This window comes from Anomaloglossus baeobatrachus, chromosome 8 (genome assembly GCF_048569485.1).
Source record: "Anomaloglossus baeobatrachus isolate aAnoBae1 chromosome 8, aAnoBae1.hap1, whole genome shotgun sequence".
NCBI lineage: Eukaryota > Metazoa > Chordata > Amphibia > Anura > Aromobatidae > Anomaloglossus > Anomaloglossus baeobatrachus.
Window position 1 is genome coordinate 17,129,853 of NC_134360.1, and position 25,885 is coordinate 17,155,737.

The 25,885-nt window shown below is 52.7% G+C and overlaps 1 protein-coding gene across 1 annotated transcript in view; it reads right to left on the bottom strand.

Annotated features, from left to right (window-relative positions):
- Window positions 1-1,274: 1,274 nt before the first annotated feature.
- PDHB (pyruvate dehydrogenase E1 subunit beta) overlaps window positions 1,275-25,885 on the bottom strand; it is a 54,702-nt gene continuing 30,091 nt past the window's right edge. The window contains exon 10 of the mRNA XM_075320669.1: window positions 1,275-1,954. Coding sequence (XP_075176784.1) covers window positions 1,806-1,954 — 149 coding nt within the window. The 3' untranslated portion in view covers window positions 1,275-1,805. The remainder of the gene's footprint in view (window positions 1,955-25,885) is intronic.

Here is a 25,885-nt window from a genome sequence, read left to right on the forward strand (position 1 = left end):
AGTTGATTATGGGGCTCAGTGATACAATGTATATTCAGTCATATTTTTATTAAAAATAATAAATCCAGATTCTGGTCTCACGAGTTTGTCCTAAGAAAGTATCTTATTGTGAATTACCCCGCTGACTGCACGCCATCATTATCTGTATATTTTACCCTTCTCACTGCAAAAATCTGGCGGCGTTGTGGCTCAGTGGTTAGCATTGCAGTCTTGCAGCTCTGAGGTCCTGGCTTTCAATCTCACCAATGACACCATCTGTAAGGAGTTTGTATGTTCTCCCCGTGTTTTTGATCCGGGTTCTCCGGTTTCCTCCCAGACTCCAATGACATACAGATAGGAAATTTAGATTGTGAGCCCCAATGGGGACAGTGTTGCGCTAATTAATAAAAATTCTATAATATATATTATAATATATATATATATATATATATATATATATATATATATATAATATATATTATAGAATTTTTATTAATTAGCGCAACACTGTCCCCATTGGGGCTCAAAATCTAAATTTCCTTTGTGAGCCCTAATGGGGACAGTGTTGCGCTAATTAATAAATGTATGTATAAAATATCTATATATATATCTATATATATATATATCTATATATCTATATATATATATATCTATATATCTATATATATATCTATATATATATATATATCTATATATATATCTATATATCTATATATATATCTATATATATATATTATATATATATATATATATATATATATATATAGCTATATAGCAACACTGTCCCCATAGGGTATTTAGATTGAACCCCAATCTGAAAGTCGTAAAATATTATAAATTAATAAATTGGGGCCTTGGGTTATTTTATTATGACATACAGATAGGGAATCTAGATTGAAGCCCAATGGGGACAGTGTTTTGCTATATATATATATATATATATATATATATATATATATATATATATAATGTGTGCAACACTGTCCCCATTGGGGCTCACAATCTAAATTTCCTATCTGTATGTCATAATATAATATTATAAATAAAATAACCCAAGGCCCCAATTTATTAACCAGTTCATGACCAGGCTATTACTAAACCACCGCCGCTCCAGTCTTCAAATCATGGGTGATATTGCAGCTCCGATGTAATGATGTGAATGCCGCACCAATCATCTAAAATCGGGTATCGTGCAATTTTTTGGGAAATGAATGACTGTCTGGTATTCACAATAGAAATGGCCATACCGGAAAGTGGAGGGAATAAAAGATAAAATAGGAAACCAACCCCAAAACTAAATAAATTCCAGATTTTATTTTTATACAAAGCAACATTGTACATGTCCTCAGTGAGAAATGTATGGGCCTATACAGAGATTATACAGACGTATGGGTTATTAATAAATATTGTCTGCCCTGTAACATGTCTCCAATATGTGACTGATGAACTTGGCGGAGTGTCTTAAAAGTTACTGCATATAAGATGACCTCTAGTACAGATTACCCCCTGTGCCATGAAGGGGTCGTTCAGTGCCGTTCATTGATGACATCACATCCCCCCCCCCCTCACTAGCTGGGACCGCCAGGTATCAAGCTCAGGCTAGTGATCAGGACGGGCGCTTGATACCGGCCCGATGTGCAGACGTCATCCATCGGCACAGCTCGCCTCCTGATGCAAAAGTGAGCGGCGCTGGACAACCCCTTTAAGTCAGTTTCCCCAACATAAAATAAGTGCACATTAAAAAAAAGTTATCCAGAAGACAGTGGGGCGCTGATCTAGACCCAAGGAGAGACATGTTACCTCTTCACTGTACAATACTCAGATACCTAGATGACATTAAGGGTCTTTTTAACGGCAAATATGATGTCCTTCACTTGTGGTATGCAGTTATCTTCTAATATCTTGGCGTAAGGCATGGGAACGTCCGCACCAGTCACACGGTACACAGGGGCGTCCAGGTAATTGAATGCAGGTCCTGGGAGACACAAAAATAGAATTATATGGATGAAATGAAGGGAATTTTGTTTACTTACCGTAAATTCCTTTTCTTCTAGCGCCTATTGGGAGACCCAGACAATTGGGTGTATAGCTTCTGCCTCCGGAGGCCACACAAAGTATTACACTAAAAGTGTAACCCCTCCCCTCTGCCTATACACCCCCCGTGCATCACGGGCTCCTCAGTTTGGTGCAAAAGCAGGAAGGAGGAAACTTATAAATTGGTCTAGGGTAAATGCAATCCGAAGGATGTTCGGAGAACTGAAACCATGAACCAAAAGAACAATTGAACATGAACAACATGTGTACACAAAAGAACAACAGCCCGAAGGGAACAGGGGCGGGCGCTGGGTCTCCCAATAGGAGCTAGAAGAAGGGAATTTTGTTTACTTACCGTAAATTCCTTTTCTTCGGCGCTCCATTGGGAGACCCAGACGATTGGGTGTATAGCTACTGCCTCCGGAGGCCACACAAAGCATTACACTAAAAAGTGTAAGGCCCCTCCCCTTCTGGCTATACACCCCCCGTGGGATCACGGGCTGCTCAGTTTTCAAGCTTTGTGCGAAGGAGGTCAGACATCCACGCATAGCTCCACTGTTTAGTCAGCAGTAGCTGCTGACTATGTCGGATGGAAGAAAAGAGGGCCCATACTAGGGCCCCCAGCATGCTCCCTTCTCACCCCACTTTTGTCGGCGGTGTTTGTTAAGGTTGAGGTACCCATTGCGGGTACGGAGGCTGGAGCCCACATGCTGTTTTCCTTCCCCATCCCCCTGAAGGGCTCTGGTGAAGTGGGATCTTACCGGCCTCCAGGCTCTGAGGCCGGGCTCCATCCACAGACCCGGAGAACCTGCTGGATACGGAGCTGGGTACCGTCAGGGACAAGGCCCTGCAACATTCAGGTACTCTGTGTCCCCGTGCAGACAGGCACAGACACACTCCAGCGTTGCTGGGTGTGCTAGTGCGCCGGGGACAGTAGCGCTGCGCGCTTGGGTTATACTCACTGCAGCTTAGCTGAGTGAGTTTATGTGTGGGGAACTACCGCGCCGGCCGCCACGGAGACTGCGGCGCGGCTGCGACTTGTGGTGCGCCGGGGACTTCGCGCCGACCGTGCTTTTACGACGGCAGCGCTTATAAATCTAGTCCCCGGCTTCTGCGGCCTAGTTACGTTTCGTTCCCGCCCCCAGCCCTGTCAGTCAGGGAAGGGGAGAGACGCTGTACAATAGTCAGCGCCGAGGGCTGGAGTCTTATTTACATACTCCAGCCCTCTCACTGGGCACAGTGGGACGCGAGTTTCCCGCTCTTTGTCTGCAGCACGCCCACGGCCCGCCCCTCTTCACAGGACGCCGGCAGCCATTCCTGCACGCAGTCTGAGCTGGGGAACGGACATAGCCCTGGGAGACCCAGACAGGGGATTCTGGCGACCACACACCCGCTGTTAAGCGGGCGGTAAGCAGCACCTAGGTGCTGATCCCACTAGTGCCACAGTGTTGTTTTGTGTACTTTTGTCTGTACCTATATATTGCACTGTACGGTCGCTTCTTGCCTTATACCCCTATATTGCTCTGAGGAGACAACAGCATGTCATCCGCAAAAAGCAAGGGTGCCAAGGCACAGGCTTTCTATGCTGCCTGTACCGCATGTGAGGCTACTCTACCGGCAGGTTCCCCTGACCCCCATTGTGTGCAATGTTCCATCTCTGTGCCACTTCGTCAGCCGGAGTCTATGCTAGTAGTGGCCCAGGCAGAGACGCCTGTGAACCCTGCCCCGGTGACGGGGACAGAGTTTGCAGTTTTTGCTGATAAGATGTCTGTGACTATGACAAAAATTCTAGAAACTTTGCAGTCCAGGCCGGTCACTCAGACCATGGGCACTGCTGATTCAATGTTCCCCGGTCCCCCTCAGTTGGAACTAATCCGTGCTCCAAGGGGGTCCCAGGCATCACAGGCTGAAGGCTCTGACTCGGACGACAGTCCCAGGCAGCCTAAGCGAGCTCGCTGGGAGAGACCCTCGGCGTCATCACGCTGGTCAGGGTCTCAGCGAGAGGATTCTCTGTATGATGAGACAGAGCTAGGTGATCAGGAGTCTAATCCTGAGACTGCTCTCAACCTGGATACCCCTGATGGTGACGCCATGGTGAATGATCTTATAGCGGCCATCAATAGACTGCTGGATATTTCTCCTCCAGCGGAGGAGGCAGCAGCACAGCAGGAGAAATTCCATTTCAGGTATCCCAAACGTAAATTGAGCTCTTTTCTGGACCACGCTGACTTCAGAGAAGCAGTCCAGAAACACCATGCTTATCCAGATAAGCGTTTCTCCAAACGTCTTAAGGATACACGTTATCCCTTTCCCCCTGACGTGGTCAAACGCTGGACCCAGTGTCCAAAGGTGGACCCCCCAATCTCCAGGCTTGCGGCTAGATCCATAGTTGCAGTGGAAGATGGGGCTTCACTTAAAGATGCCAATGACAGACAGATGGACCTTTGGTTGAAATCTGTCTATGAAGCTATCGGCGCGTCGTTTGCTCCAGCATTCGCAGCCGTGTGGGCACTCCAAGCTATTTCAGCTGGTCTGGCGCAGGTGGACTCTGTCATACGTCCATCAGTGCCGCAAGTGGCGTCCTTGACCTCGCAAATGTCTGCGTTTGCGACTTACGCTATCAATGCGGTCTTGGACTCTAGCAGCCGTACGTCAATGGCGTCCGCCAACTCTGTGGTTTTACGCAGAGCCTTATGGTTAAAGGAATGGAAAGCAGATTCTGCTTCCAAAAAATGCTTAACCAGTTTGCCATTATCTCAAGACAGACTGTTTGGTGAGCAATTGGCGGAAATCATTAAACAGTCCAAGGGTAAGGACTCTTCCTTACCCCAGCCCAGATCAAGCAAACCTCAACAGTGGAAGGGACAGTCGAGGTTTCGGTCCTTTCGAGGTTCGGGCAGGGCCCAATTCTCCTCGTCCAAAAAGACTCAGAAGGAGCAGAGGAGCTCAGATTCCTGGCGGACTCACTCACGCCCAAAGAAAGCAGCCGGAGGAACCGCTTCCAAGCCGGCTGCCTCATGACTTTCGGCCTCCTCTCTCCGCATCCTCGGTCGGTGGCAGGCTCTCCCGCTTTTGCGGCATTTGGCTGCCACAGGTCAAAGACCGGTGGGTAACAGACATTTTGTCTCACGGGTACCGGATAGAGTTCAGTTCTCGTCCTCCGCCTCGATTCTTCAGAACCTCCCCACCTCCCGACCGAGCCGATGCTCTTCTGCAGGCGGTGTGCTCCCTAAGGGCAGAAGGAGTGGTGATCCCTGTTCCTCCTCAGGAACAAGGTCAAGGTTTTTACTCCAATCTGTTTGTGGTACCAAAAAAGGACGGCTCTTTCCGTCCTGTTCTGGACCTAAAACTGCTCAACAAGCACGTGAAAATCAGGCGGTTCCGGATGGAATCCCTCCGCTCCGTCATTTCCTCGATGTCTCAAGGAGATTTTCTAGCATCAATAGACATCAAAGATGCTTATCTCCACGTGCCGATTGCTCCAGAGCACCAGCGTTTTCTACGCTTCGTGATAGGGGACGACCATCTTCAGTTCGTAGCCCTGCCATTTGGTCTGGCGACAGCCCCACGGGTTTTCACCAAGGTCATGGCAGCAGTGGTAGCAGTCTTGCACTCTCAGGGACACTCGGTGATCCCTTACTTGGACGATCTACTTGTCAAGGCACCCTCTCAAGGAGCATGCCAACACAGCCTGAACGTTGCGCTGGAGACTCTCCAGACCTTCGGGTGGATCATCAACTTTTCAAAGTCAAACCTGTCTCCAACCCAATCACTAACATATCTTGGCATGGAGTTTCATACTCTCTCAGCGGTAGTGAAGCTTCCGCTGGACAAGCAGCGGTCACTACAGACAGGGGTGCAGTCTCTCCTTCAAGGCCAGTCGCACCCCTTAAGACGCCTCATGCACTTCCTAGGGAAGATGGTGGCAGCAATGGAGGCAGTTCCGTTTGCGCAGTTTCATCTGCGCCCACTTCAATGGGACATTCTCCGCCAATGGGACAGGAAGTCGACGTCCTTGGACAGGAAAGTCTCCCTTTCCCAGACGGCCAAGGACTCTCTTCAGTGGTGGCTTCTTCCCACCTCATTATCACAAGGAAGGTCCTTCCTACCCCCATCCTGGGCGGTGGTCACGACAGACGCGAGCCTGTCAGGGTGGGGAGCAGTTTTTCTCCACCACAGGGCTCAAGGTACGTGGACTCAGCAGGAGTCCACCCTTCAGATCAATGTTCTGGAAATCAGGGCAGTGTATCTTGCCCTACAAGCCTTCCAGCACTGGCTGGAAGGGAAGCAGATCCGAATTCAGTCGGACAACTCCACAGCGGTGGCATACATCAACCACCAAGGTGGGACACGCAGTCGGCAAGCCTTCCAGGAAGTCCGGCGGATTCTGATGTGGGTGGAAGCCACGGCCTCCACCATATCCGCAGTTCACATCCCCGGCGTAGAAAACTGGGAAGCAGACTTCCTCAGTCGCCAGGGTATGGACGCAGGGGAATGGTCCCTTCACCCGGACGTGTTTCAGGAAATCTGCCGCCGCTGGGGAGTGCCGGACGTCGACCTAATGGCGTCTCGGCACAACAACAAGGTCCCGACCTTCATGGCAAGGTCTCGCGATCAAAGAGCTCTGGCGGCAGACGCCTTGGTGCAAGATTGGTCGCAGTTCCAGCTTCCCTATGTGTTTCCCCCTCTGGCACTCTTGCCCAGAGTGCTACGCAAGATCAGGTCCGATTGCCGCCGCGTCTTACTCGTCGCCCCAGACTGGCCGAGGAGATCGTGGTACCCGGATCTGTGGCATCTCACGGTCGGCCAACCGTGGGCGCTACCAGACCGGCCAGACTTACTGTCACAAGGGCCGTTTTTCCATCTGAATTCTGCGGCCCTGAACCTGACTGTGTGGCCATTGAGTCCTGGATCCTAGCGTCTTCAGGATTATCTCAAGGGGTCGTGGCCACCATGAGACAGGCTAGGAAGCCCACGTCTGCTAAGATCTATCACAGAACGTGGAAGATTTTCTTATCCTGGTGCTCTGCACAGGGAGTGTCCCCCTGGCCATTTGCATTGCCTACTTTTCTTTCCTTCCTGCAATCTGGTTTGGAAAAAGGCTTAGCGCTCGGCTCCCTTAAAGGACAAGTCTCAGCGCTATCAGTATTTTTTCAGAAGCGTCTAGCACGACTTCCTCAGGTACGCACGTTCCTGCAGGGGGTTTGTCACATCGTCCCTCCGTACAAACGGCCGTTAGATCCATGGGATCTGAACAGGGTACTGGTTGCTCTCCAGAAGCCGCCCTTCGAGCCTCTGAAGGAGGTGTCACTTTCTCGACTCTCACAGAAAGTGGCCTTTCTGGTAGCGGTCACGTCTCTTCGGAGAGTGTCTGAGCTAGCAGCGCTGTCATCCAAAGCTCCCTTCCTGGTGTTTCACCAGGACAAGGTAGTGCTGCGCCCGATTCAGGAATTTCTCCCTAAGGTGGTATCCTCTTTTCATCTCAATCAGGATATCTCCTTACCTTCCTTTTGTCCTCATCCAGTTCATCGGTATGAGAAGGATTTGCATTTGTTAGATCTGGTGAGAGCACTCAGAATCTACATCTCCCGCACGGCGCCCCTGCGCCGCTCGGATGCACTCTTTGTCCTTGTCGCTGGTAAGCGCAAAGGGTCGCAGGCTTCCAAATCCACCCTGGCTCGATGGATCAAGGAACCAATTCTTGAAGCCTACCGTTCTGCTGGGCTTCCGGTTCCATCAGGGCTGAAGGCCCATTCTACCAGAGCCGTGGGTGCGTCCTGGGCATTACGTCACCAGGCTACGGCTCAACAGGTGTGCCAGGCGGCTACCTGGTCGAGCCTGCACACTTTCACCAAACATTATCAGGTGCATACCTACGCTTCGGCGGACGCCAGCCTAGGTAGAAGAGTCCTGCAGGCGGCAGTTGCCTCCTCGTAGGGGAGGGCTGTTTTGCAGCTCTAACTTGAGGTATTATTTTACCCACCCAGGGACTGCTTTTGGACGTCCCAATCGTCTGGGTCTCCCAATGGAGCGCCGAAGAAGAAGGGAATTTTGTTTACTTACCGTAAATTCCTTTTCTTCTAGCTCCAATTGGGAGACCCAGCACCCGCCCCTGTTTCCTTCGGGATTTTTGTTTTTTTCGGGTACACATGTTGTTCATGTTGAACGGTTTCAGTTCTCCGATGTTACTTCGGATTGAATTTGTTTAAACCAGTTATTGGCTTTCCTCCTTCTTGCTTTAGCACTAAAACTGAGCAGCCCGTGATCCCACGGGGGGTGTATAGCCAGAAGGGGAGGGGCCTTACACTTTTTAGTGTAATGCTTTGTATGGCCTCCGGAGGCAGTAGCTATACACCCAATCGTCTGGGTCTCCCAATTGGAGCTAGAAGAAAAGGAATTTACGGTAAGTAACAAAATTCCCTTCTTCTAGCTCTAATTGGGAGACCCAGACAATTGGGTGTATAGCTACTGCCTCCGGAGGCCACACAAAGTATTACACTTAAAAGTGTAAGGCCCCTCCCCTTCTGCCTATACACCCCCCGTGGGATCACGGGCTCCTCAGTTTTAGTGCAAAAGCAAGAAGGAGGAAGGCCAATAACTGGTTTAAAAACAAATTCAATCCGAAGAACATCGGAGAACTGAACCATTTAACATGACCAACATGTGTACCCGGAAAAACAAAAATCCCTAAGACAACAGGGCGGGTGCTGGGTCTCCCAATTGGAGCTAGAAGAAAAGGAATTTACGGTAAGTAACAAAATTCCCTTCTTCTTTATCGCTCCTAATTGGGAGACCCAGACGATTGGGACGTCCAAAAGCAGTCCCTGGGTGGGTAAAATAACACCTCGTGACAGGACCGTAAAAACAGTCCTTTCCTACAGGTGGGCAACCGCCGCCTGAAGGACTTGTCTACCTAGGCTGGCGTCCGCCGAAGCGTAGGTATGCACCTGATAATGCTTGGTGAAAGTGTGCAGACTCGACCAGGTAGCCGCCTGGCACACCTGCTGAGCCGTAGCCTGGTGCCATAATGCCCAGGACGCACTCACGGCTCTGGTAGAATGGGCTTTCAGCCCTGAGGGAACCGGAAGCCCAGCAGAACGGTAGGCATCAAGAATTGGTTCCTTGATCCACCGAGCCAAGGTGGATTTGGAAGCTTGCAACCCTTTACGCTGACCAGCGACAAGGACAAAGAGTGCATCCGAGCGGCGCAGAGGTGCCGTGCGGGAAATGTAGATTCTGAGTGCTCTCACCAGATCCAACAAATGCAAATCCTTCTCACATTGATGAACTGGATGAGGACACAAAGAGGGTAAGGAGATATCCTGATTGAGATGAAAGGGGGATACCACCTTAGGGAGAAACTCCGGAATCGGGCGCAGAACCACCTTGTCCTGGTGAATCACCAGGAAGGGAGATTTGCATGAGAGCGCTGCTAGCTCGGACACTCTCCGAAGCGAGGTGACCGCTACTAGAAAAGTCACTTTCTGTGAAAGTCGAGAAAGGGAAACATCCCTCATAGGCTCGAAAGGCGGCTTCTGGAGAGCAACTAGAACCCTGTTCAGATCCCAGGGCTCTAACGGCCGCTTGTAAGGAGGGATGATATGACAAACCCCTTGTAGGAACGTGCGTACCTGAGGAAGCCGTGCTAGTCGCTTCTGAAAAAATACAGATAGCGCTGAGACTTGTCCTTTAAGGGAGCTGAGCGACAAACCTTTTTCCAAACCGGATTGTAGAAAGGAAAGAAAAGTAGGCAATGCAAATGGCCAGGGAGAAACTCCCTGAGCAGAACACCAAGATAAGAATATCTTCCACGTCCTGTGGTAGATCTTGGCGGAGGTTGGTTTTCTAGCTTGTCTCATGGTGGCAATGACGTCTTGAGATAAACCTGAATACGCTAGGATCCAGGACTCAATGGCCACACAGTCAGGTTCAGGGCAGCAGAATTCCGATGGAAAAACGGCCCTTGAGACAGCAAGTCTGGTCGGTCTGGTAGCGCCCACGGTTGGCCTACCGTGAGATGCCACAGATCCGGGTACCACGACCTCCTCGGCCAGTCTGGAGCGACGAGGATGGCGCGGCGGCAGTCGGACCTGATCTTGCGCAGCACTCTGGGCAACAGTGCCAGAGGTGGGAACACATAAGGGAGCCGAAACTGCGACCAATTTTGAACTAAGGCGTCTGCCGTCAGAGCTCGGTGATCGTGAGACCGCGCCATGAAGACTGGGACCTTGTTGTTGTGTCGGGACGCCATTAGATCGACGTCCGGCATCCCCCAGCGGCGACAGATCTCTTGAAACACGTCCGGGTGAAGAGACCATTCCCCTGCGTCCATACCCTGGCGACTGAGAAAATCTGCTTCCCAGTTGTCCACGCCTGGGATGTGAACTGCTGATATGGTGGATGCCGTGTCTTCCACCCACGTCAGAATTCGCCGGACTTCCTGGAAGGCTTGCCGACTGCGTGTTCCTCCTTGGTGGTTGATGTATGCCACCGCTGTGGAGTTGTCCGACTGAATTCGGATCTGCTTCCCTTCCAGCCACTGCTGGAAGGCTTGTAGGGCAAGATACACTGCTCTGATTTCCAGAACATTGATCTGAAGGGTGGACTCTTGCTGAGTCCACGTACCCTGAGCCCTGTGGTGGAGAAAAACCGCTCCCCACCCTGACAGACTCGCGTCCGTCGTGACCACCGCCCAGGATGGGGGTAGGAAGGACTTTCCCTTTGACAATGAGGTGGGAAGAAGCCACCACTGAAGAGATTCCTTTGCCGCCTGAGAAAGGGAGACGTTCCTGTCGAGGGACGTCGACTTCCCGTCCCATTGGCGTAGAATGTCCCACTGTAGTGGACGCAGATGAAACTGCGCGAAAGGGACTGCCTCCATTGCTGCTACCATCTTCCCTAGGAAGTGCATGAGGCGTCTCAAGGGGTGCGACTGGTCTTGAAGGAGGGATCGCACCCCTGTCTGTAGTGAACGCTGTTTGTCCAGCGGAAGCTTCACTATCGCTGAGAGAGTATGAAACTCCATGCCAAGATATGTTAGCGATTGGGTCGGGGTCAGATTTGACTTGGAAAAGTTGATGACCCATCCGAAACTCTGGAGAGTCTCCAGTGCAACGTCCAGGCTGTGTTGGCATGCCTCTTGAGAGGGTGCCTTGACAAGCAGATCGTCCAAGTAAGGGATCACAGAGTGTCCCTGAGAGTGCAGGACTGCTACTACTGCTGCCATGACCTTGGTGAAGGCCCGTGGGGCTGTCGCCAGACCGAAAGGCAGAGCTACGAACTGAAGGTGTTCGTCTCCTATAACGAACCGTAGAAAGCGCTGATGCTCTGGGGCAATCGGCACGTGGAGATAAGCATCCTTGATGTCTATTGATGCTAGGAAATCTCCTTGAGACATTGAGGCGATGACGGATCGGAGGGATTCCATCCGGAACCGTCTGGTTTTTACGTACTTGTTGAGAAGTTTTAGGTCCAGAACGGGACGGAAGGATCCGTCCTTTTTTGGCACCACAAACAAATTGGAGTAAAAACCGTGACCTTGCTCCTGAAGAGGAACAGGGATCACCACACCTTCTGCCTTTAGAGTGCACACCGCCTGCAGAAGAGCATCGGCTCGGTCGGGAGGCGGAGACGTTCTGAAGAATCGAGTTGGAGGACGAGAACTGAACTCTATCCTGTACCCGTGGGACAGAATGTCTCTCACCCAACGGTCTTGGACCTGTGGCAGCCAAATGTCGCCAAAGCGGGAGAGCCTGCCACCGACCGAGGATGCGGAGAGAGGAGGCCGAAAGTCATGAGGAAGCCGCCTTGGTAGCGGGTCTTCCGGCTGTCTTTTTTGGGCGTGACTGAGCCCGCCAAGAATCTGAGTTCCTCTGATCCTTTTGAGTCCTTTTGGACGAGGAGAATCGGGACCTGCCCGAGCCTCGAAAGGACCGAAACCCCGACTGTCCCCTCCTCTGCTGGGGTTTGGTTTGTCTGGGCTGAGGTAAGGATGAATCCTTACCCTTGGACTGTTTAATGATCTCATCCAACCGCTCACCAAACAGTCGGTCACCAGAGAATGGCAAACTGGTTAAGCACTTTTTGGAAGCAGAATCTGCCTTCCATTCCCTTAACCACAAGGCTCTGCGTAAAACCACCGAGTTGGCGGACGCCACTGCCGTACGGCTCGTAGAGTCCAGAACCGCATTAATCGCGTAAGACGCAAATGCAGACATTTGAGAGGTTAAGGATGCCACCTGCGGCACAGATGCCCGTGTGACAGTGTCAACCTGTGTAAGACCAGCTGAAATAGCTTGGAGTGCCCATACGGCAGCGAATGCTGGAGCAAACGACGCGCCGATAGCTTCATAGATGGATTTCAACCAGAGCTCCATCTGTCTGTCAGTGGCATCTTTAAGTGCAGCCCCATCCTCCACTGCAACTATGGATCTAGCCGCAAGCCTGGAGATAGGGGGATCCACCTTGGGACACTGGGTCCAGCCTTTGACCACGTCAGGAGGAAAGGGATAACGTGTGTCCTTAAGCCGTTTGGAGAAACGTTTATCTGGATAAGCGTGATGTTTCTGGACTGACTCTCTAAAGTCAGAGTGGTCCAGAAAAGAACTCAATTTACGCTTGGGATATCTGAAATGGAATTTCTCCTGCTGTGAAGCTGATTCCTCCACTGGAGGAGCTGGGGGAGAAATATCCAACATTTTATTAATGGACGCTATGAGATCATTCACTATTGCGTCCCCATCAGGTGTATCCAGATTGAGAGCGGTCTCAGGATCAGAATCCTGATCAGCTACCTCCGCCTCATCACACAGAGAGCCTTCCTGCTGAGACCCTGACCAGTGTGATGAAGTCGAGGGCCGCTCATAGCGAGCTCGCTTAGGCTGTCTGGGACTGTCGTCCGTGTCCGAACCATCCCACTGGGATGCATGGGACACCCCCGGAGCCCGGGGCTGTTCCAACAGAGGGGGACCAGGGAGCAATGATTGAACAGTGCCCATGGTCTGAGTTACTGGTCTAGACTGCAACGTTTCTAGAATTTTAGTCATAGTCACAGACAATCTATCAGCGAAAGCTGCAAACTCTGTCCCCGTCACCTGGACAGTATTCACAGGTGGTTCTCCCTGGGTCACCTCTAGCAGAGGCCCCGGCTGAGCAGTTGCCACAGGGGCCGAGCACTGCACACAATGGGGGTCAGTGGAACCTGCCGGTAAAGAAGCCTCACATGCGGTACAAGCAGCATAGAAAGCCTGTGCCTTGGCACCCTTGCTTTTTGCGGATGACATGCTGTTGTCTCCTCTGAGCAATCTAGGAGGGTATATAGCCAGGAAGCACCAGCGACCGTACAGTGCAATGTATAGCGTACAAGCATAAAAATACAAAATGTACACTTCGGCACTAGTGGGTTCAGCACCAGAGGCGCCGCTTACCGCCCGCTCAAACGCGGGTGTGTGGTCGCCAGAATCCCGTGTCTGGGTCTCCCAAAACTTGTCTCCCCTCTCCAGCTCAGACTGCACCACAGGAATGGCTGCCGGCGTTCTGTGAAGAGGGGCGGACCGTGGGCGTGCCGGAGACAAAGTGCGGGAAACTGGCGTCCCACTGTGCCCAGTGTGAGGGCTGGAGTATGTAAAGTAGACTCCAGCCCTCGGCGCTGACATTCTGCACAGCGTCCCGCCCTTCCCCTGACTGGCAGGCCTGGGGGCGGGAACGAAGCGAAACTAGGCCGCAAAAGCCGGGGACTCGAGTAATAAGCGCGGCCGTCATACATGCACGGCCAGCGCGGAAGTCCCCGGCGCACCACAAGTCCCAGCCGCGCCGCAGCAAACTGACAGCAGCGGCCGGCGCGGCAGTTCCAAATACATATACTCCTTCAGCAGAGCTGTAGTGAGCAGTGGCACAAGCGTGCGCGCTGTTGTCCCCGGCGCACTAACACACCCAGCAATGCTGCAGTGTGTCTGCGTCTGTGTGGGGACACAGAGTACCTTGATGAAGCAGGGTCCTGTCCCTGACGATACTCAGCTCCATATGCAGCAGTTCCTTTCAGGGGCTGTGGATGGAGCACGGTCTCAGTGCCTGGAGACCGGTAAAATCCCACTTCACCCAGAGCCCTAAGGGGGATGGGGAAGGATGCAGCATGTGGGCTCCAGCCTCCGTACCCGCAATGGGTACCTCAACCTTAACAAACACCGCCGACAAAAGTGGGGTGAGAAGGGAGCATGCTGGGGGCCCTGTTATGGGCCCTCTTTTCTTCCATCCGACAAAGTCAGCAGCTGCTGCTGACTAAACAGTGGAGCTATGCGTGGATGTCTGACCTCCTTCGCACAAAGCATGAAAACTGAGGAGCCCGTGATCCCACGGGGGGTGTATAGGCAGAAGGGGAGGGGCCTTACACTTTTAAGTGTAGTGCTTTGTGTGGCCTCCGGAGGCAGTAGCTATACACCCAATCGTCTGGGTCTCCCAATTAGGAGCGATAAAGAAAAACAGGAGCGGGTGCTGGGTCTCCCAATTAGAGCTAGAAGAAAAGGAATTTACGGTAAGTAAACAAAAGAAGGGAATTTTGTTTACTTACCGTAAATTCCTTTTCTTCTAGCTCCAATTGGGAGACCCAGACAATTGGGTGTATAGCTACTGCCTCCGGAGGCCACACAAAGTACTACACTCAAAAGTGTAAGGCCCCTCCCCCTCTGGCTATACACCCCCCCGTGGGAGCACGGGTTCCTCAGTTTTAGTGCAAAAGCAAGAAGGAGGAAAGCCAATAACTGTTACAAAAAACAAATTCAATCCGATAACAAAATCGGAGAACTGAACTTATCAACATGAACAACATGTGCACCCAAAAAACAAATTCCCTAAGAAAACTAGGGCGGGTGCTGGGTCTCCCAATTGGAGCTAGAAGAAAAGGAATTTACGGTAAGTAAACAAAATTCCCTTCTTTTTCGCTCCTAATTGGGAGACCCAGACAATTGGGACGTCCAAAAGCAGTCCCTGGGTGGGTAAAAGAATACCTCGTGATAGGGCTGTCAAGCAGCCCCTTCTTACAGGTGGGCCACCGCCGCCTGAAGGACTTGTCTACCTAGGCTGGCATCCGCCGAAGCATAGGTATGCACCTGATAATGCTTGGTAAAAGTGTGCAGACTCGACCAGGTAGCCGCCTGGCACACCTGCTGAGCCGTAGCTTGATGCCGTAATGCCCAGGACGCACCTACGGCTCTGGTAGAATGGGCCTTCAGTCCAGAAGGAATCGGAAGCCCGGCAGACCGGTAGGCGTGAAGAATTGGTTCCTTGATCCACCGCGCAAGGGTGGATTTGGAAGCTTGCGACCCTTTATGCTGACCAGTGACCAGGATAAAGAGTGCATCCGAACGGCGCAGAGGCGCCGTGCGGGAAATGTAGATCCTGAGTGCTCTCACTAGATCCAACAGATGCAAACCCTTTTCAAATTGGTGAACTGGATGCGGACACAAAGACGGTAAAGTGATATCCTGATTGAGATGAAAGGAAGATACCACCTTGGGAAGAAACTCTGGAATTGGACGCAGAACTACCTTGTCTTGGTGAAACACCAGGAAAGGAGATTTGCAAGAGAACGCCGCCAGCTCTGACACTCTCCGAAGAGACGTGACCGCCACTAGAAAAGTCACTTTCTGTGAAAGCCGAGAAAAGGAAATCTCCTTCATAGGCTCGAAAGGCGGCTTCTGGAGAGCAATCAGAACCTTGTTCAGATCCCAGGGCTCCAATGGTCGCTTGTAAGGGGGAACGATATGACAAACCCCTTGCAGGAATGTGCGTACCTTAGGAAGTCGCGCTAGGCGTTTCTGAAAAAATACAGATAGCGCGGAGACTTGACCCTTAAGGGAGCTAAGCGACAAACCTTTTTCCAACCCAGACTGCAGGAAGGAAAGAAAAATAGGCAATGCAAAGGGCCAGGGAGAAACTCCCTGGACAGAGCACCAAGATAGGAATATCTTCCACGTCCGGTGGTAGATCTTGGCTGAGGATGGTTTCCTAGCCTGTCTCATGGTGGCAACAACTGCATGAGATAAACCTGAGGTCCCTAGGATCCAGGACTCAATGGCCACACAGTCAGGTTCAGGGCCGCAGAATTCAGATGGAAAAACGGCCCTTGAGACAGCAAGTCGGGACGGTCTGGTAGCGCCCATGGTTGGCCTACCGTGAGATGCCACAGATCCGGGTACCACGACCTCCTTGGCCAGTCTGGAGCGACGAGAATGGCACGGCGGCAGTCGGACCTGATTTTCCGGAGCACTCTGGGCAACAATGCCAGAGGCGGGAACACATAAGGCAGCCGGAACTGCGACCAATCTTGAACTAAGGCGTCTGCCGCCATAGCTCGGTGATCGTGAGATCGTGCCATGAAAACCGGGACCTTGTTGTTGTGTCGTGACGCCATCAGGTCGACGTCCGGCGTCCCCCAGCGGCGACAGATCTCCTGAAACACGTCCGGGTGAAGGGACCATTCCCCTGCGTCCATGCCCTGGCGACTGAGAAAGTCTGCTTCCCAGTTTTCCACGCCTGGGATGTGAACTGCTGATATGGTGGATGCTGTGTCCTCCACCCACGTCAGAATCCGCCGGACTTCCTGGAAAGCTTGCCGACTGCGTGTTCCTCCCTGGTGGTTGATGTACGCCACCGCTGTGGAGTTGTCCGACTGAATTCGGATCTGCTTGCCTTCCAGCCATTGTTGGAAGGCCTGCAGGGCAAGATAGACTGCTCTGATTTCCAGAACATTGATCTGGAGAGTGGACTCCTTCCGAGTCCACGTACCCTGAGCCCTGTGGTGAAGAAACACTGCTCCCCACCCTGATAGGCTCGCATCTGTCGTGACCACCGCCCAGGATGGGGGTAGGAACGACCTTCCTTTTGACAGAGAAGTGGGAAGAAGCCACCACCGGAGAGAATCTTTGGCTGTCAGAGAGGGAGACATCCCTGTCGAGGGACGTCGACTTCCCGTCCCATTGGCGAAGAATGTCCCATTGTAGAGGGCGCAGATGAAACTGCGCGAAAGGGACTGCTTCCATTGCTGCCACCATCTTCCCCAGGAAATGCATGAGGCGCCTCAAGGAGTGCGACTGGCCCTGAATGAGAGATTGCACCCCTGTCTGCAGCGAACGCTGCTTGTCCAGTGGAAGTTTCACTATCGCTGAGAGAGTATGAAACTCCATGCCAAGATATGTTAGTGATTGGGTCGGGGTTAGATTTGACTTTGAAAAGTTGATAATCCACCCGAAACTCTGGAGAGTCTTCAGTGCCACGTTCAGACTGTGCTGGCATGCCTCTTGAGAGGGTGCCTTGATAAGTAGATCGTCCAGATACGGGATCACAGAGTGACCCTGCGAATGCAGGACTGCTACTACTGCTGCCATGACCTTGGTGAAGACCCGAGGGGCTGTCGCCAGCCCGAAAGGAAGCGCTACGAACTGCAGGTGTTCGCTTTCTATAACGAAGCGTAGAAAACGCTGATGCTCTGGCGCAATCGGCACGTGAAGATAAGCATCTTTGATGTCTATTGATGCTAAGAAATCTCCTTGAGACATTGAGGCTATGACGGAGCGTAGGGATTCCATCCGGAACCTCCTGGTTTTTACGTGTTTGTTGAGCAACTTTAGATCCAGGACGGGCCGAAAGGACCCGTCCTTCTTTGGCACCACAAACAGATTGGAGTAAAAACCGTGACCTTGTTCCTGAAGAGGAACGGAAGTCACCACTCCTTCCGCTTTTAGAGCGGCCACCGCCTGCAGCAGAGCATCGGCACGGTCGGGCGGTGGGGAAGTTCTGAAGAAACGAGTTGGAGGACGAGAGCTGAACTCTATCCTGTACCCGTGAGACAGAATGTCCCTCACCCAACGGTCTTTGACCTGTGACAGCCAAATGTCGCCAAAGCGGGAGAGCCTGCCACCGACCGAGGATGCGGAGAGAGGAGGCTGAGAGTCATGAGGAAGCCGTCTTGGTAACGGTTCTTCCTGCTGTCTTTTTTGGGCGTGACTGAGTCCGCCAGGAATCTGAGCGTCTCTGATCCTTTTGAGTCCTTTTGGACGAGGAGAATTGGGACCTGCCTGAGCCTCGAAAGGACCGAAATCCAGACTGACCCCTCCTTTGTTGGGGCTTGTTTTGTCTGTGTTGAGGTAAGGATGAATCCTTACCCTTGGAGTGTTTAATGATTTCATCCAAACGCTCACCAAACCAAACAATCGGTCACGAGAAAAAGGCAAACTGGTTAAGCACTTCTTGGAAGCAGAATCTGCCTTCCATTCTCTCAACCACAGGGCTCTGCGCAAAACCACGGAGTTGGCTGACGCCACCGCCGTACGGCTCGTAGAGTCTAGGACAGCATTAATCGCGTAAGACGCGAATGCCGACATTTGAGAGGTCAATGGTGCCACCTGCGGAGCAGATGTACGTGTGACCATGTCGACTTGTGTAAGCCCAGCTGAAATAGCTTGGAGTGCCCATACGGCTGCGAAAGCTGGCGCCAAGGACGCTCCAATCGCTTCATAGATGGATTTCAACCAGAGCTCCATCTGTCTGTCAGTGGCATCTTTAAGTGCCGCTCCATCCTCTACTGCAACTAAGGATCTAGCTGCAAGCCTGGAGATTGGAGGATCCACCTTGGGACACTGGGTCCAGCCCTTGACCACGTCAGGGGGAAAAGGATAGCGTGTATCTTTAAGCCGTTTAGAAAAACGCTTCTCAGGATAAGCGTGGTGTTTCTGGATTGCGTCTCTAAAGTCAGCGTGGTCCAGAAAAGTGCTTAATTTACGCTTGGGATATCTGAAATGGAATTTCTCCTGCTGTGAAGCTGCCTCCTCCGCAGGAGGAGCTGGCGGAGAAATATCTAACATCTTATTGATGGACGCTATAAGATCATTCACTATGGCGTCACCGTCCGGTGTATCCAGATTGAGAGCGGTCCCATGATCAGAATCCTGATCAGTTACATCCGCCTCATCACCCATAGATTCATCTCGCTGGGACCCTGACCATTGAGACGAAGTTGAGGGCCCCTCATAGCGAGCCCGCTTAGGTTGTCTGGGACTGTCGTCCGAGTCAGAGTCGTCACCCTGGGGTGCATGTGACACCCCCGGAGCTTGGGAGTGTGCCAGCTGAGGGGGACTAGGGAACAATGATGCACCAGTGTCCATGGTCTGAGTTACAGGTCTAGACTGCAATGTTTCAAGAATCTTTGACATAGTCATAGACAATCTGTCAGCAAAAGCTGCAAACTCCGTCCCTGTCACCTGGGCAGCATTCACAGGTGGTACACCCTGGGTCACGTCCAGCAGAGGCCCCGGCTGTGCAGGAGCCACAGGGGCCGAGCACTGCACACAATGGGGGTCAGTGGAACCTGCCGGTAGAGCAGCCCCACAAGCGGTACAGGCAGCATATAATGTCTGTGCCTTGGCACCCTTGCGTTTTGCGGACGACATGCTGTTGTCTCCTTGTAATCTAGGAGGGTATATAGCCGAGAATCACCAGCGACCGTACAGTGCAAAGTATTTGCAAACACAAAATACCGAGTACACAAACGGCACAAGTGGGGGTGAGCCCTTGAGGCTGCTTACCGCCCGCTGAAAAGCGGGTATGAGGCCGTACAATCCCGTGTCTGGGTCTCCCCGTCTCCCCTCTGCAGCTCAGCGTGCAGTCAGGAATGGCTGCCGGCGTTCTGTAAAGAGGGGCGGACCGTGGGCGTGCCACAAACAAAAGTGCGGGAAACTGCGTCCTACTGTGCCTAGTGTGAGGGCTGGAGTATGTAAAAGAGACTCCCACCCTCAGTGCTGATGCCCTGTACAGCGTCCCGTCCTCCTCCTGACTGGCAGGTGCGGAGGCGGGAACGAGACGAACTAGGCCGCAAAAACCGGGGACTGTAGTAATAAGCGCGGCCGTGATATATGCACGGCCAGCGTGGAAGTCCCCGGCGCACCACAAGTCCCAGCCGCGTCGCAGTGTGACTGACCCCAGCGGCCGGCGCGACCGTTCGCCCTAAGTCTACCCACTCAGCCTGAGCTGTAGTGAGGCAAATGGCACAAGCGCAGCAGCGCTGATGTCCCCGGCGCACTAACACACCCAGCAATGCTGCGGTGTGCGCGCGTATGCACGGGGACACAGAGTACCTTGACGGAGCAGGGCCCTGTCCCTGACGATACTCAGCTCCATATCCAGCGGCTTCTCCAGGGGCTGCGGATGGAGCACGGTCTCAGTGCCTGGAGACCGGTAAAATCCCACTTCACCCAGAGCCCTGAATAGGGATGGGGAAGGAATCAGCATGTGGGCTCCAGCCTCCGTACCCGCAATGGGTACCTCAACCTTAACAAACACCTCCGACAGAAAGTGGGGTGAAAAGGGAGCATGCTGGGGGCCCTGTGTGGGCTCTCTTTTCTTCCATCCGAAATAGTCAGCAGCTGCTGCTGACTAAACAGTGGAGCTATGCGTGCGTGTCTGACCTCCTTCGCACAAAGCAAAAAACTGAGGAACCCGTGCTCCCACGGGGGGGTGTATAGCCAGAGGGGGAGGGGCCTTACACTTTTGAGTGTAGTACTTTGTGCGGCCTCCGGAGGCAGTAGCTATACACCCAATTGTCTGGGTCTCCCAATTAGGGCGAAAAAGAAATTCCCTTCTTCTTTGTCGCTCTATTGGGAGACCCAGACAATTGGGATGTCCAAAAGCAATCCCTGGGTGGGTAAAATAATACCTCGTCAAACAGCCCTGTCCTACAGGTGGGCAACCGCCGCCTGAAGGACTTGTCTACCTAGGCTGGCGTCCGCCGAAGCGTAGGTATGCACCTGATAATGCTTGGTAAAGGTGTGCAGACTCGACCAGGTAGCCGCCTGGCACACCTGCTGAGCCGTAGCCTGGTGCCGTAATGCCCAGGACGCACCCACGGCTCTGGTAGAATGGGCCTTCAGCCCTGAAGGAACCGGAAGCCCCGCAGAACGGTAGGTTTCAAGAATTGGTTCCTTGATCCACCGAGCCAGGGTGGATTTGGAAGCTTGCGACCCTTTACGCTGACCAGCGACAAGGACAAAGAGTGCATCCGAGCGGCGTAAGGGCGCCGTGCGGGAAATGTAGATCCTGAGTGCTCTGACCAGATCCAACAAATGCAAACCTTTCTCAAATTGATGAACTGGATGAGGACACAAGGAAGGCAAGGTGACATCCTGATTGAGATGAAAGGGGGATACCACCTTAGGGAGAAACTCAGGAACCGGGCGTAGAACCACCTTGTCCTGGTGAAACACCAGGAAGGGAGATTTGCATGAGAGCGCCGCTAGCTCGGACACTCTCCGAAAAGACGTGACCGCTACTAGAAAAGCCACTTTCTGTGAAAGACGAGAAAGGGAAACATCCTTCATAGGCTCGAAAGGCGGCTTCTGGAGAGCAATTAGAACCTTGTTCAGATCCCAGGGCTCTAACGGCCGCTTGTAAGGAGGGACGATATGACCAACTCCTTGCAGGAACGTGCGCACCTGAGTAAGTCGTGCTAGGCGTTTCTGAAAAAATACAGATAGCGCTGAGACTTTTCCTTTAAGTGAGCTGAGCGACAAACCTTTTTCCAACCCGGATTGCAGGAAGGAAAGAAAAGTAGGCAATGCAAAAGGCCAGGGAGGAACTCCCTGAGCCGCGCACCAAGATAAAAATATCTTCCACGTCCTGTGGTAGATCTTGGCGGAGGATGGTTTTCTAGCCTGCCTCATGGTGGTAATAACATTTTCAGATAATCCTGAAGACGCTAGAATCCAGGACTCAATGGCCACACAGTCAGGTTCAGGGCCGCAGAATTCAGGTGGAAAAACGGCCCTTGAGATAGCAAGTCTGGTCGTTCTGGTAGTGCCCATGGTTGGCCTACCGTGAGGTGCCACAGATCTGGGTACCACGATCTCCTCGGCCAGTCTGGAGCGACGAGGATGGCGCGACGGCAGTCGACCCTGATCTTGCGCAGCACTCTGGGTAACAATGCCAGAGGTGGGAACACATAAGGTAGTCGGAATTGCGACCAATCTTGAACTAAGGCGTCTGCCGCCAGAGCTCGGTGATCGTGAGACCGTGCCATGAAAACCGGGACCTTGTTGTTGTACCGTGACGCCATCAGGTCGACGTCCGGCATCCCCCAGCGGCGACAGATCTCCTGAAACACGTCCGGGTGAAGGGACCATTCCCCTGCGTCCATACCCTGGCGACTGAGGAAGTCTGCTTCCCAGTTTTCCACGCCTGGGATGTGAACTGCGGAAATGGTGGAAGCCGTGTCTTCCACCCACGTCAGAATCCGCCGGACTTCCCGGAAGGCTTGCCGACTGCGTGTTCCTCCTTGGTGGTTGATGTATGCCACCGCTGTGGAGTTGTCCGACTGAATTCGGATCCGCTTGCCTTCCAGCCACTGCTCTGATTTCTAGAACATTGATCTGGAGGGTGGACTCTTGCTGAGTCCACGTACCCTGAGCCCTGTGGTGGAGAAAAACCGCTCCCCACCCTGACAGGCTCGCGTCCGTCGTGACCACCGCCCAGGATGGGGGTAGGAAGGACTTTCCCTTTGACAATGAGGTGGGAAGAAGCCACCACTGAAGAGATTCCTTGGCCGCCTGAGAAAGGGAGACGTTCCTGTCGAGGGACGTCGACTTCCCGTCCCATTGACGGAGAATGTCCCATTGTAGTGGACGCAGATGAAACTGCGCGAAAGGGACTGCCTCCATTGCTGCAACCATCTTCCCTAGGAAGTGCATGAGGCGTCTCAAGGGGTGTGACTGGCCTTGAAGGAGAGATTGCACCCCTGTCTGTAGTGAACGCTGTTTGTCCAGCGGAAGCATCACTGTCGCTGAGAGAGTATGAAACTCCATGCCAAGGTATGTTATCGATTGGGTCGGGGTGAGATTTGACTTTGAAAAGTTGATGATCCACCCGAAACTTTGGAGAGTCTCCAGCGCAACGTTCAGGCTGTTTTGGCATGCCTCTTGAGAGGGTGCCTTGACAAGTAGATCGTCCAAGTAAGGGATCACCGAGTGACCCTGAGAGTGCAGGACTGCTACTACTGCTGCCATGACCTTGGTGAAGACCCTTGGAGCTGTCGCCAAACCGAAAGGCAGGGCTACGAACTGAAGGTGTTCGTCTCCTATAACGAAGCGTAGAAAACGCTGGTGCTCTGGAGCAATCGGCACGTGGAGATAAGCATCTTTGATGTCTATTGATGCTAGGAAATCTCCTTGAGACATTGAGGCGATGACGGAACGGAGGGATTCCATCCGGAACCGCCTGGTTTTCACATGCTTGTTGAGCAGCTTTAGGTCCAGAACAGGACGGAAAGACCCGTCCTTTTTTGGCACCACAAACAAATTGGAGTAAAAACCGTGACCTTGTTCCAGAAGAGGAACGGGGGTCACCACTCCTTCCGCTTTTAGAGTGGACACCGCTAGCCGCAGAGCATCGGCTCGGTCGGGAGGTGGAGAAGTTCTGAAGAAGCGAGTTGGAGGACGAGAGCTGAACTCTATCCTGTACCCGTGAGACAGAATGTCTCTCACCCAACGGTCTTTGACCTGTGGCAGCCAAATGTCGCCAAAGCGGGAGAGCCTGCCACCGACCGAGGATGCGGAGAGAGGAGGCCGAAAGTCATGTGGAAGCCGCCTTGGTAGCGGGTCTTCCGGCTGTCTTTTTTGGCCGTGACTGAGTTCGCCAAGAATCTGAGCTCCTCTGATCCTTTTGAGTCCTTTTGGACGAGGAGAATTGGGACCTGCCTGAGCCTCGAAAGGACCGAAACCCCGACTGTCCTCTCCTCTGTTGGGGTTTATTTTGTCTGGGCTGAGGTAAAGATGAATCTTTACCCTTGGAGTGTTTAATGATTTCATCTAAGCGCTCCCCAAACAGTCGGTCACGAGAAAATGGCAAACTGGTTAAACACTTTTTGGAAGCAGAATCTGCCTTCCATTCTCTTAACCACAAGGCTCTGCGTAAAACTACGGAGTTGGCGGACGCCACTGCCGTACGGCTCGTAGAGTCTAGGACAGCATTAATTGCGTAAGACGCAAATGCAGACATTTGAGAGGTTAAGGGTGCCACCTGCGGAGCAGATGTACGTGTGACCGTGTCAATCTGTGTAAGACCAGCTGAAATAGCTTGGAGTGCCCATACGGCTGCGAATGCTGGAGCAAACGACGCGCCGATAGCTTCATAGATGGATTTCAACCAGAGCTACATCTGCCTGTCAGTGGCATCTTTAAGTGCCGCCCCATCTTCCACTGCAACTAAGGATCTAGCTGCGAGCCTGGAGATTGGAGGATCCACCTTGGGACACTGGGTCCAGCCCTTGACCACGTCTGGGGGAAAAGGATAACGTGTATCCTTAAGCCGCTAGGAAAAACGCTTATCCGGATAAGCGTGGTGTTTCTGGATTGCTTCTCTAAAGTCAGAGTGGTCCAGAAAAACACTTAATTTACGCTTGGGATACCTGAAATGGAATTTCTCCTGCTGTGAAGCTGACTCCTCCGCAGGAGGAGCAGGGGGAGAAATGTCCAACATTTTATTGATGGACGCTATAAGATCATTCACTATGGCGTCACCATCTGGTGTATCCAAATTGAGAGCGGTCTCAGGATCAGAATCCTGATCAGCCATCTCCGCCTCATCATACAGAGAGTCCTCCTGCTGGGACCCTGACCAGTGTGATGAAGTCGAGGGCCGCTCATAGCGAGCTCGTTTAGGCTGTCTGGGACTGTCGTCCGTGTCAGAGCCTTCACCCTGGGATGCAAGAGACACCCCCGGATCCCGGAGCTGTTCCGACTGAGGGGGACCAGGGAGCAATGAGTTAACAGTGTCCATGGCCTGAGGTACTGGTCTAGACTGCAAAGTTTCAAGAATTTTAGTCATAGTCACAGACAATCTGTCAGCAAAGACTGCAAACTCCGTCCCTGTCACCTGGACAGTATTTACAGGAGGTTCTGCCTGGGTCACCTCCAGCAGAGGCCCCGGCCGAGCAAGTGCCACAGGGGCTGAGCACTGCACACAGTGGGGGTCAGTGAAACCTGCCGGTAGAACAGCCCCACAAGCGGTACAAGCAGCATAGAAAGCCTGTGCCTTGGCACCTTTGCTTTTTGCGGTCGACATGCTGTTGTGTCCTCTGAGAATATCTAGGGGATCCCCAGCACCGTACAGTGCAATGTAAAGCTGCAAGCATAAAATACAATATACACTTCGGCACCAGTGGGGTCAGCCCTTGAGGGCAGCTTACCGCCCGCTGAAAAGCGGGTGTGTGGGCACCAGAATCCCGTGTCTGGGTCTCCCAGTCTCCTCTCTCCAGCTCAGACTGCACACAGGAATGGCTGCCGGCGTCCTGTGAAGAGAGGGATCGTGGGCGTGCCTCAAACAAAGTGCGGGAAACTGGCGTCCCACTGTGCCCAGTGTGAGGGCTGGAGTATGCAAAGCAGACTCCAGCCCTCTGCGCTGACATTCTATACAGCGTCCCGCCCTTCCCCTGACTGGCAGGCCTGGGGGCGGGAACGAAACGAAACTAGGCCGCAGAAAGCCGGGGACTCGAGTAATAAGCGCGGCCGTGATATATGCACGGCCAGCGCGGAAGTCCCCGGCGCACCACAAGTCCCAGCCGCGCCGCAGCGCTGACAACAGTGGCCGCGCGGCAGTTTCAATACATGTCCCCTCTCAGCAAAGCTGTAGATAGGAATGGCACCAGCGCGCAGCGCTGTTGTCCCCGGCGCACTAACACACCCAGCAATGCTGCAGTGTGCGCGCGGACTGTACGGGGACACAGAGTACCTTGTCGTAGCAGGGCCCTGTCCCTGACGATACTCCGCTCCATATCCAGCCGATTCCCCAGGGGCTGTGGACGGAGCACGGTCTCTGTGCCTGGAGACCGGTAAAT